Genomic DNA, 13299 nt, shown 5'->3' on the forward strand with positions numbered 1-13299 from the left:
AACTGTTTTGGAGAGTTTGACCTGCTGTAGCCTGTGTTTAGGCCTTCAGGTCAGTTTTCCTCCTGCCAGATCCCACTGAGCTGAACCAGATAGTGAAGATTGGGGATGATGGCCCCTGCGGGTCAGTACTCACCACTGTAGAAACGGATCAAACAGCTGAGGTCTGAGTTGGCTGCTTCTTGCTGCACTCGTACAGGCTCTGCATAGCCCATTGCTGCCAGGTAGTCGAACACCATCTGGAGTGGACGCTCAGAGGGGTCCAGCCTCCTACAGGACAAAAGACAGGAGAAGTGGTGTAACAATGCCCGCCACAAATTAGTTACACCAGTGTCTTTCGCTAAGTATAAGGGTGGGACACATACGTTGAAGTGTTAACATCAAACTAAAGGTGGACTGTTTTCTCTAGTCTAGAGAGACTCTAACCCCTGAGAGAAAAACTCCAAAGGTATAAATATACAGCACATCAAATATGAATATACAGCACTACAAATTTTAAAAGCTTTAATGGCAGATGACCTGGCCCAGCTGAAAGCACCACTGCCACGAACTGAACCGTGGTTCCTGTGGTGGTAAGTGCTGTTTTTTTTTGGTGTTTGGTGGAGTTTTGTTAAAATAAGAAATGCCCAGAGAGGTTTGACGGAGCTTTGGGTGGTCATTTGGAACCACAAACGTACCAAACCAGAAACTGGAAAAATGCACTTGTGCATAATCCCAAAAAGTGATTGGTACTGCTTCTGCAACTTCAATAGTTTGGGTCTGCACAACAGTAGATAAATGAGTAATCACTGCATTGCATTTGCACCCCTCAGGATATTTCACATAATTGGAAAAACTGCATTTCTCACTATGATTAGTAAAAAGAACTAAACTAGGAACATATTCATACTTATTTTCTCAAGTAAAACCCAAATGAATCTGTTGAAATTACAAATTGTTTTTCCTCTAACTTTGCCTTTGACTTAAACTGAAGAAATCATCTCGGTCTATAAGTAATCACTTTAAGGACTCTTCCCACTGATACCTAACAGGATGAATGTCAGCCCTGAAATCCGTTACCCAGTCTGATACAAGCAGCCTTTCACATGAATGCTTACTGTTTGGCTGCATGATGGACCTCACATTTTTGCTTCCAATCTGATCAGCTGGAAATAGGCCAAACAAAGTCCTGGGTTTTACTCATGCTCATTAATTTCCCGAAAAGCTTATCATTACTGATAATTGTTTTGACTGATAGCCTGAGCCATCCACTTTTATGACTTCAAATGCATTTTCAATTTGTGGTGTTATACTATAAAGATGACGAGCTTAGTAAAGCTTGGATGGCTGATACGAGCTTTTTACAAATACATCAGTATCTGTACACATGATGACTGACAGAAAAAAACTTGAATAATAGAGTAACATTTACAGTAAATGAGAGAGATGCTTACATTTTGAAACATCACTGACACGCCCTAGGCACAGTTGGCAAACAAATATCAGTACCCATGCCCAATTCAAAGACCACTTCCTTCTGTCAGCCTATATCAGGGTTCTTCAATATTCTTCTATATTTGTCCAAGGGCCAGAACTTTTCAAGCAGACACTGTGGGGGCCAGGGCTTTCAAATAGAAATAGTTATGAGTTTGTGAGTTTGTCCCTATTCTTGCATGACGATATTTGCCCGGGTCCAGACCCTTGAATCCATCCACTCCACTGAGTTGACTGGGACAGTTTGATAAAGAGAGTAAGTGACAGAGAGAGGAAGAGCAAGTGGAGGGTGGACTATTGCAGCATTGTTTCTGTAAGTTCAGCTATTACTAACTTACTCCGAATGTTGCTTTGTCACTTTTTGACGCATCACTACTCCTCGCTAACAATAAGCTGGCAAATGGAATTATGATGTCTAGTACTCACAGGTGGAGTTGTTTTCGAGGTTGCTTAATTATAGTAGGAAAAAAAATGCTAGATATCCTCAAAACAGGAAAACGTTTTTTTCCTCCTCACATTTTTTAATTGATTGATATTCTGCAGGCCGCATATGGCCCATGGGCCGCCAGCTGACAATCACTGGCCAATATGATTTGCTGGATCATGTTATCTGATTTCAGACAACTGTGGCTGCAACACGTCAATGCAGGATTTAGGTAGCTTCTAGCAAGCACTGAGAGGAGGACGACTGACAGTCCCTGTTGACCATTCACGCTGATGCTTACACTTAACACAGATATGCCTCATTTATTCGCAAATCCTCCAACCTTGGGCAATGCAGCAAGAAGCTGTTAAATCTCTGTCAAATGCCACCCAGCGGGTTCATCCGTCCTCAGGGTGGAAGGTAAATTATGCAGCACACTATGATAATGTGTCCCTGGGATTACTGTAGGCATACCCCAGTAGCCCATGTAACAGAGACAGGTGAGCTTTACAGAACCAATGATGTGTATTCACACAGGTGTTTTCACTTATTTGGCTTATTATACGTCTCTGAACTGTGTGTGTGTGTACAGATAGTGGTTGATTGACACTTTCTTTACAACTTTCCACTTATTATTAGTTTGTGCTAGTAATTCCCAGCGTTGTTCCACTCAACATCAATCTGAGTAGATGTCTAATCAGCCAAAATAAACGAAAACACCCATTTTCAGTGTGTGTTTCAGGGTGCGCCAAAACTGACTCCGTTTAAAAGAACAAAGAGGATCGGAGAAGTATGTTTTAATTTCATGAGGGTGTGTTTTACATTTTATTAGCTGGCAGAAGATGTGATGCCTCAGCAATCATAGATCATTTAGCAAGGTTTTCAGTTTCTTACTATAGAGACCAAGTGTTGAAAGAAGAAGGCTGTTGTTTGCAAAAGAAGCAGAGCATCCCCAACTGTGTAAATGTATTAACTAGCTGCTATCCTTGCACTGTATTGGCAGGTACCTCCTGTGAAAATCAATAACCAGACCATAATGGAGCAAAGCTTACACTTTTCAATCCAAATCACAATACTTGTGGGTAAACATGGTTTTCTAAAAGACAGCTACAGTAGGTGGTTGGTTGGTGCTTAATGCTATGATGTGCATGTCTATGAAAGCTAATCTTAGCCACATATCAGACCAACATATATTCAACCAAAATCTTGCAGTTACTGCAGATTAAAGTTTTGAACTCAAAGGAAATGCAACATGTAATTACCAAATAAAACATCGTCAACCAGCTGTTTTTTGTTGCACACATTCACAATGCCCAATCTGTTCTAACCCCAACCCTTATCCAACAGCACTTTCACCCAGCCTCTACCCTTCACCTTGTCAGTGGTGAGCCCACAAGATGGCCCTGCATCACTTCATTGGCCTGTGCCTGATCAAGCTACAGGGGCAGTCACCTAACCTGACTCCTGTAGCTAGCACTGTGTCCTGATCCTGTGTGAGGTTCTATCTGATCTTTCAGGACCAATTACAGGGGTATGCTTGAATTGCAATTGGTCTGGTCTCTCACCATGCAGATTGCAGATACAAGCAGACGAGATGAGATTTCTCTGCAGGGCGACTGGCCTCACTTAACATTTGAGAGTGAGGAGCTCAGTGCTTTGGGACGCCCATGATATCAAGCCGCTAACTCCTCTCAGAGGAGTCAGTTGAGAAGTCTGGGCGCCTCCTTTTGGAAGTGTCCTGGGTATGACAAACTGGGAGGAAACCCCGGGCATACCCAGAACATATCGGAGGGATTACATATCTCATCTGTCATGGGAGCACTTAGGGATCCCCAAGGAAGAGCCTGTTGCTGGGAAAAAGAACACCGGCCAGCTCTGCTCACCCTGTTGGCACTGTGACCCTGACCAGGATAAGTGGCTCAAAAATGGATGAATGGAAGAATGGATGTCTTCCATCAACTCCATTGCCTCAGTAAATTTATCTTAAAAGGGAGTTTGTCCGACTGAAAATACAATGTTCCCTAAGCAGGAAAAAACCCAGACCACGTCTTCCTGTAAGCAGCACATTACTACAAGCTATAATAAGAAAATCACTAAAAAAAGCTTCCATCCTTTCCATCATGTCCTTTCTTACAAACCTTTCTTCAGTGCTTGTCTCAACGCTGTCGACAGCTTTGTATGTTTCAGTCATTCATTTATACAGTGCACACATCTATTATCAATCACGGGTATCAAACCTATTACACATAGAACATTTATCTATAGAGTACCTAAAAATGATTTACATGAAGGAGGGAAAACATAGGATTAGAAGCCCATTTAAGCTCAAACATAAATGGAATCCTAGCTCATTTAAATTCAATGCATTTAATGCAACCTTGACTTGATTTTACTGTATGTGCTGTCTCTCTGGAGGAATGGAATTTCCCTCTACATAAACAGAAATCATGATTTTCTTAAGTCGCCAATGCCGTTTTGGGGACTTTAATATTACATTTAAATCCACCTGGTTGTACTCGCTGGCTGTACTGCAGGAATGTAAACTGAACCAACACAGCCTATCCACAGGCTTACCAAAAGCCTTTCATTTATTACCAGCCTGCACTACTCTACAATGCCTACAGCTTTAATCAGCATAGATATAATGAAGTTGGTTCACATGCTGTTTGTTGATCACACCACTGGCTACCAGCCTATAAAGTTATTAATAACCTCCAGTCATGATTCCAGCACAATATCTGCAGCACATCCGTGGCATGATCTCCCAGCCGTTAATACTACAAGCACAGTCATTTATGATTCTCCACTAAAAATGTGCCTACTAGCATTTTTGCTGGTACCCCATGTCTTGTAAGATTAGATCTCAATATCCCACATCGTTAAAAAAATCTAAACAGACAGTAAGGCTCACAAAGAATATGCCCTATGCCTCCATGATTCAAGCTATAGCTGGGGTTTTTTTAGACTCTGCTGTCTAATATCTACACATAAGTTTTCCCACGAACAGCCCAGATTCCTTCCTGGTCACGGATCAGTGAACCAGTGTTTTATCCTTTCACAGATAATCAAGGGGTCATTTGCTATTTCTGTCTGCATACGTACGTCTCATAGAGCTGACAGAGGCGTACAATCATGTTCCCTGAGGGTATCCTGACTGAGGTGCTGTGGGAGTATGGGATGTTGGAGAAACTGTAGCAGGTCCTCAGTGCTGTGTTTGCTTTCTTTGCTTTGAGTCAAGCTTAATTAAGATGACAGTCTGTGTGTGGTTTTCATGGACAGGATATCAAGTAAAACCCAAGGCCTGGTATAGTTTTTATATCATATAAGTAAAGAAGAGATGTGGACATTTATTTAAAATTGCATTGCCTCTAAATTGCTTTTATTACCGTTGCTGTTACTGTACATCATTATACCCATTTTAGCTGTGTTTGTGTGTCTGATGGAGGAGAAGTGCTTCCATTTTAACCTATGCAACGGTCTAAACCAGTTGTACAACATCTTGTGTTTCACTTGCACTATCCTCGCGTAACTGCAACCCAAAGCATCTTTCCATTTTAACCTATGCAACGGTCTAAACCAGTTGTACAACATCTTGTGTTTCACTTGCACTATCCTCGCGTAACTGCAACCCAAAGCATCTTTTTAAGCTTCAGGTCATTTATTTCTTTCACTTTCTTGTATTTCCATGTTCGTACGTGATTATACATAAAGCTGTGAGCTGTGATGCTTCGGCGTGCACAGCATTACAGTACTGACAAGACCTAATGAAGGCACTGATGAAGCACCGCAGCTGTTGGATGTTGGATGCATGTGTTGACCCATTCAGAGCGACTGAGGCAGGTTTAAACCGCATCGCTGTGTTGCTCTAAAAGGAGCATAGTGAATTTGGAATATCCTGAGATGACCTCTGACCAACAAAGGCCTCCAAACTACAGTTGGTCTCTCAACAGCCATCCAAACCTTTTAGGATATTTTAGGCCAAACGGCTCAAACGCAAAGGACACATTTGTCTAAATGAAAATTATAAGGTATAACTTAACTCTGATGACTCATCTTAGTGTTTATTTACCTGACTAGGTCTCCATGCAGCTGAACATAGAGTCCCTTTCCATCTCTTTGAGCACACAGTTCCTCCACTGTGGTACTGGTGGAGCAGAGCACCAACTGCAGGTCTGTCTGAGGGGTGGAGGAGGCCTGTGGGCCAGAGGCAGGTGGCTGGGGGTCCACTGTCCCCCCATATAGACACACACAGCCACGCTGGGTGTCCCCCTTTAACCAGTCCCGCTCTCTTGATCCAAATCTGGTCTTTCTCGTCACACAGCCACGACTCCCATTCCGCTTCATGTTGCGCTGCTGACACAGAGAGATTCATTTTAACACACAGATTGACATCAGATCCATATCAGCATGTTTAACAGCCTCAGGCTGCCTAAATAACATGAGGGTGGTCCAAAATGTACTGCTGACTCTCCCAGAGGTGCTATGGGCTTACTACAACACAACATCTGTGCTGATAGTTACCAACTGGACTATCTCAATGGTCTAACTCTCATGAAGTCTGGTTTTAGAGCTTTTTAGGTCAGTACAGGAACATAAAATGTTAACAAACTAAAATTGGGACAAACATGAAACATGCTGAAAGAGTATAAGTGTCCAGATGCTACAAAAGGAATAGAGAAATTTCAACTATGGAGACATCAGACTGCTCAACTACAGCCTCAGACAGAGGGAGGGCAATACAGATTTCATCCTGGTTGCATGGACCAGTTTTTATTTTCTTGTTGTTACAGATATGCTCTGCAAGATTTTCCTAAAAACAATGTATGGACTCATACAGGAGTAAACTCTCTCAATCATCACTTACAACCCACTAAAAGTGTGTTGCGGTATATTTATCTGCACAGACTCTGCCGTGTTCCTGTATTTTCTTAATTTCTTCTTGTTTTCTGTGTTCGGCACATTTATGGGCGTGTACCCCATAAGATTAGAGTAACCTACAAGTATACCTTTAATGAAAAGGTCATCAAAATGTGTTAATTCTTTTTAGCAGCATTTAGTTGACTGCAACCACTTTTCCTGATATCCACTTGATGCTATGAGAGTCTATGCTTTAACAGTCCTGTAGAGGCCCACCTTTCTATCTGTATACAACTGAAATGAGAACTATGCTGTCAAGTTTAAGTGAAGGTGACACTGCTGGAAATTGGTGCAGTTGTATTTGTAGTCATGAAGGAGCACCCCTCCCCCTACACTGTAATCAATGTTCTGTAATCAATATTGAGTTATTAGCAAGTACGTAGCTAGTAATTCCAGTCATTACACCAAGGAGACTTGCAAGTGTTTTCCTTTGTAGACTCAACTCTACTGAACTCTACATCTCCCGAGCAGCTTCTCTCTGTTGCAGCAGCATTGACTGTAATCTTAAATGTTTTCTTCAATGTTACCTGTCTTACTGAGGGTAGACCCTGTGATTGCATTACTAACAGGAACCAGAATGTCATGCTGTTGTTGTTTGCTCTCACCCTAATCACTTGTGGTAATGTTAGCCGGATGTGCACTAGCCTAATGTCTTTCCTGAAAATTACGCTATCATGCTATTAAATCTAAATTTGAGATTAATGATAACTAAGTGCTAAAATGATAAAGCTGCTCTTGATGGACTACCATTCACGGGCACAACAAAGGCATTACAACATGTCACTTGGTCCAAGAGGTAAAGATATGTAATCACTGGTCTGACTCTGGATGTAGGCTCTGCAGTACATACACTCATAGAGACCCACAAAAAACACACACCCTCTGCTACAGGTGGAGTTTGTCAAGGATGCACTATGACCTCACATCTATTCAGATAATTCATAGGCAGGATATGACAGCACAAGTCTGGAGAGCATCCAGTTTGGTGGCTTAAAGGTGTCACCAATATTGTTTGAAAATGTTGTCATCTTCACCTCATTCAATTGTGACATCCAGTAAGCCTTGAAACATTTTGCTGCTGAGTGTTAAGGAAGAGTAGCTCAGAATAAAACCAAGGGTCTCTCTGGAAAATGTCAAAAGAAGAGCTCAGTGAGTAAAGGAAAGATCTGCTGGACCACCAGTTACAGTGGCTGCTGTAGTGTGGGCTTGGTGATACCAGAATTTGTCAACAGGAAGTGGGGGACATACTGTTTCCTATATTGTTAAAACAGAGGCTGAAAAAAAAATTAGATCAAATGGTAAAACTAAGCAGTGCTGATCTATTGTGAACCAAGATTCTGTCACTGTGTTGACTATTTTTCACCTAAATATTGTCAAAAACATATTTCAGTTTACCATTTCATTGTAATTTAAGAAGGCTTGTTATCTGCCGGCCGCCATATTGTTTCCTGTGTCAAAACAGACTAGCTGGCATTATGGCACCCACCAGCTGCAGCGTTTGGTGCATTCTGGTAGTTGTAGGTTTTCTACCTTTTGGGCAAAGCAAATGTCACAGCCCTTTCCTGCTGTGACATACTTTTTTATACTTCTTAACATATCTTCTAAATTTCTATCTCCTTTAACTGCTTCTTACAGTCTTTATCAACAAATTGAGTTTGCTCAGTTAAGTAAAGTGAACCTTGAGTTAACATTATTTTATTAAACTTCTACTTCCAACTCAAAAAAAACCTTTCACTCCTTACATAGGTCATTACAGGAGCAGTATTAATCCAGAGGTTAGGGAGGGGGGATGTAACCATAGAGAGGTTAGTTTGAATTCCACACCTGTTGAAAAAACTGAGTCCACAGTGAAAGTGAGCTGCCATACCCTTTCCTCATCAGCAACTGTCAAGGTGTGTCTGAGTGAAGCACTGAACCACTGCTTGCTGCTGTGGAATCACTCAGTGGTCATTCCAGTCGACTACAGATATACTGGGCAGCTCCCAGGTGGGGATATGTGTCGCTGTGTGAATGTGAAAAAGGGCTGCGCTGAATAAGAGCATGCATATTCAGCCAAACTCTCATGAGTCAGTAAGGATTAGATAAATATACTGCATGTGAAATGAAATACAGATTTGTCAATGAATGATGGCTGACCTGGCTCAGTTTTAGTTTGTCCCTTGTAGACTTCATGATGATACAGTATGTAACTGTAACACAAACTGTATCCTGTGCTTTAGCAAATCAACAACCATGCCCATATCTTAGCAAACCAGTCAGAAAGATAGGGTTTAGATGTTTCCCCTGATTTAATTAACACACCCCGGTGCATTTCCTTACTGATACTCAAAAAGACTTGATTATCTATTTCATGTTGATGTTAACAGGCATGAAAAAAGACTAAGCATTGCCCACACATGCTAACTTAATTATAGGTGAATTGTTCTGCAGACAATATCTGTTGGCAGACACATCATAGGACTTAATCAAATCTGAGGACAGATCAACATTTTACTTACAGTATTATGCACTTTTTAACAGGGTGACCTATCTTATTTTATGATTTTGACGTGCACTCCTCAAATACAATATCTGAGTAATGCATACACATTAATTGAATGGCACAGCTGAGATTCTGTGTGTATGTTTGTCGTTGCCTTGTGAGCAGCTTCCTCAGGGACTTGTGTGTTATTACACATGATGTGTCTTTCCCTAAAATGTCATAGAATAACTGTTCAGCAGTGGGCCTTCCTATAAAAGCTCTTACAGCCTACAGTGTGTGTACGTGGGTTATGTGTGCGTGTGGTTTGTGGATGTTAATTGGCTCTGGTACATTCCTCACTGAGTGGCAATCATCCACAGATCAATCATCAACCAGAGAATATCAATCACTGGATATCACAGCCATTACATAATATTACAATGATGCGTTTTTATTCTCGTGCACTTTGCCCTGTTTGAATCACCAGCTACAATGTAAGAAAAACCTTGACATGTAACACAATATAGAGATATTTGCCGAGCACTTTGTTTGAATCACCTCCTGCACCACAGGAAAATAAATCCTCTCGTTATGACTTGCCTTTAGCACTCGGATCCCCGTTGCAGCATGAGCTCCCGGACCACTGCGGCTGCCGCGACCTGCAGTCTGATTCAGCCCCGCTTGGTGTACCACCGTGTCCGGCTGCCTGTCTATGCAAGCCCCGTTATCTCCGACATCACCTCCTTTCTTGATGCCCGTTTGGGTGTTAGTCGCCACGACCGCTGTGTGATTATCCTCGTCCTCCATCGCCATGTATGATCCCTATTAACAGCGACAAAAACCAAGAAGTGCCGTCCCGGTGCGCGACTGGCAAATTCCCACGGAGAGGTGAAAATTCATCCCGTGTCGGTGCAGCGACGCCATATCCAGACTGAATCTGACTGCTGTCAGATAGGCCTGCTGGAGAGCTGATCAATAAACATTAAATGGGCGGGTTCAGGGTATTTATTATTCAGCAGCCACTGCCCCTTTCTGAGGGGAGAGGCGTATTACATTAACCATAAGGAAAGTCCTTTACCACTTGATGCAGCTCACAATGAGAAACCACGATATGTCCTTGGAGGGCGTGTTTTTGGTACTCACAGCCTTAACCCATCGAGTTTTTGGATTGTATCTGTTTATATGAATATCTCATATTATCATATTATTATCATATTATTCATAATATTTCATGGTATCACTGGGTATTGCCTTAATGTAATAACATTCAGAAATATTTTCTCATAAGTCTCATAACCTCTCTAAATACACTTGGCTTACCAAGGCAAATGATTTACAGTTAACATTACTTAATAGTTTACCTGTCAGCTCACTGGAAGTGGAAAAACTCAACCTTTATTAACAACCCAACTAACAGATTCTTTCCAACCTGGCAACCCAAGTGATGGCAGCTAAATTAGCTCCTCTGGATTACAGGTGAATTATAAAGCATTAAATTAAAATAAATAAATAAAATAAAGTCCTTAATGAAGAGTGCCCTCTTAGAAAATATATAGGATATAAAAGTTTTATGAAATTAAATTGTGGGTCATCATTTAAACGAGTTCTTTAAGGCGAAATGTTAGCTAACATTAAGCTAACTGCCAAAGTAGCTAGCTAGCTAGCTAAATTAGCTAATGTTAGTTTAGCTACAAAACAAACCTTTTATGTTTGTTTTTGCTAACACCATAGAGCCATTGGCTTACATTCAAACTCATTATCTTAGTCTTCTTTTTGTATCCCTTTACACATAGATATGTTTCATTAAACAACTTAAGCAATTAACAACATTAACATCATGACTTGGCTAATTTAATTTAGCTAATTTAGCTTTAGCTAATTTAATGGCTAATGTCTGTAACGCTAGCTTTAATATAGCTAAAATACATAGCTAGCATAAGCATGAATTTTAGTTACAAATTTGCACTTCACTTAATTTATTTTACTTACCTTTGTTACACTTGGCTCTGGTGGGGCTAACAGTGCAGCCAATATCATGTTGGAGGATGTCTATTCTCCTGTTTAATGGGTAAATAATTTGGGAGGTTCAACTACTGAAGACACACAGGCAAAAATGCAGGGGTATGTCTGTTGTCAGAGGACCATCAATGGTGGACTACTAACCTCCTCAGCTGCCCCTAAGGTTCACTGAGTAGCAATTATTCTGTGACAATTTGATTAATTGCAAATGTGCTTTGTGAATTGCACCACTAACACAAAATAAAGGGAACTGGTGGGGGGCTTAAAGTGGCTCCTGCAATATCCCTGTTTGGTAGAGGGACCCTGTTTCACAATCTAATTCTTTTACCTTCAAAATGTCAATTAATATTAATCTTAGATGGGAGATGTTTCTGTAATGTGTATTTAAATTATGAAAAATAACTTCCTCCAATTTCCATCTTTTATTGTATTTATGTATTCCAAACCATGGTCCAATAAACTAAGTGGATTAATCAAGAGTCAGGGACTCCCAGAGACACACCTGCTCATAATTAACTTTAATTCAGAATTCTCAGCTTAATTAAGGAATACCAGTAGACTATTCTTCACAGCAGATAAATTGGAGTGTAGGTGATATTAATAACACTGACGGCTCTGTTCTGTTCAAGTGTCCCAGTGTGCCGTGACAGTGTGACAGCAGCATTTACAATATCAGGACCCTGAAACTGAAGCAGCTGAATGGAATTCAGCCATTACTCATGTTTTTACCATGTTTACCCTATGTTTGTCTAACTGTGTCAGAAAATATATATGTCAGACACTTAATCATACTAAGCCTTTTCATATGTCCCAACTCACTCTCTGTAACTGCACACAGTTAGACAAATAAAGTTGTATTCCCACAGGGGCCCTTCATGCTAAAAGTTTAATCTGCTTTCTTGTGATGTTATTAGATGCTTACAGTTTTCCTCGTTTGCTTGGGCACATTTGTTCACTCAGGCCTAAACTGAAAGGTGCAGGTTTGCAAAATGCGCTAACACTGATGAAACACTAAAAACACTCAACAAAAGCAAATATTTCCATCAATCAACAAAACACATGGTCAAATTAATATAGTTTCTCAATCAATCATTACACAATGGACATAATCTGCTATATGACTGTGCCATTTGTTGATATTTTACATATAGTTTGTGCCAAAAAACTCAAGTAAGCATACCAAAGCATGGATTATATTATTAACTCTAAAGATGATTTTACTAGAGATAACCCTACTGCACTTTGCACCTTTGCTTCTTACAATTTTTAAAGGTGCCCTGTTGAAATACCTTAAAAAAGGGAGACATTTTCCAAGAAAGTTTTCTCCTGTTTTACTACATTTGTTTTTCATTTTATGTGCCGTCAGCCTCTCTTTAATCCGTGTTTGCAAATATCAACCCAGAGGCGTGCGTCTTTTATAGATGGATAAGGACTGACTGCTGGTTAGAGTTGTGCTCAAGAGTTTCACATTAGTGCATTAGAGATTCATAATGACTACTAAAGTAATTTCTATCAGGTGTAAATGCGTGTTTTCATTTTGTTTAGCACAGTTAATCCATTAGAGTTTTGGGTCTTTCTATGAGATTTGTCTGTTAACTGGTTCGTAAAGGGCAGTGAAAATGTGTGAAACCAATGAAAAGTGTTCAACACATTTGCAAGAGGAGACTTCTGCTGTGCTAAGAAGGTGATGATGACGATCAAGAGGATCCAAGTTTAATTTAGCGTGTCTTAGCAATCAAGAACAACTATAAAAGCAGCTGCATGGCTGCTGGTTGCTCATTTAACATGATATACTGATATTTTCTGATAGAAGTCATAATGTAGAAATAAAAGACAACATTATTATAAGTAATTATCATGTACTGTACACATTTGTTCTTTGAGAGATGTAGTCTATCCCATGATAACAGAAAAAACTGTTGAGCTAGAGGTAAACAAGATCATAAAATCATCCAATATTGTACTAATTTATTACAATATCTGTATAAATATCCTGCTGAGACCTGAA

At 40.4% G+C, this 13299-nt stretch overlaps 1 protein-coding gene across 2 annotated transcripts in view; it reads right to left on the reverse strand.

Annotated features, from left to right (window-relative positions):
• The window catches only part of phlpp2 (PH domain and leucine rich repeat protein phosphatase 2), a 50712-nt gene extending 40526 nt beyond the window's left edge, over positions 1 to 10186 (reverse strand). Inside the window, exons 1-3 of one of the 2 annotated variants that reach the window (XM_050047975.1) lie at positions 9873 to 10186; positions 5964 to 6244; positions 134 to 267 (exon numbers count right to left, since the gene is read on the reverse strand). In XM_050047975.1, the coding sequence (XP_049903932.1) occupies positions 134 to 267; positions 5964 to 6244; positions 9873 to 10085 (628 nt within the window). In that variant the 5' untranslated portion in view covers positions 10086 to 10186. Of the gene's footprint in view, positions 1 to 133; positions 268 to 5963; positions 6248 to 9872 lie in introns of both variants that reach the window. The other variant, XM_050047966.1, reaches the window with a different exon arrangement.
• Positions 10187 to 13299: the final 3113 nt, after the last annotated feature.

Source organism: Epinephelus moara, chromosome 1, assembly GCF_006386435.1.
Source record: "Epinephelus moara isolate mb chromosome 1, YSFRI_EMoa_1.0, whole genome shotgun sequence".
In the NCBI taxonomy this organism is placed as follows: Eukaryota; Metazoa; Chordata; class Actinopteri; order Perciformes; family Serranidae; genus Epinephelus; species Epinephelus moara.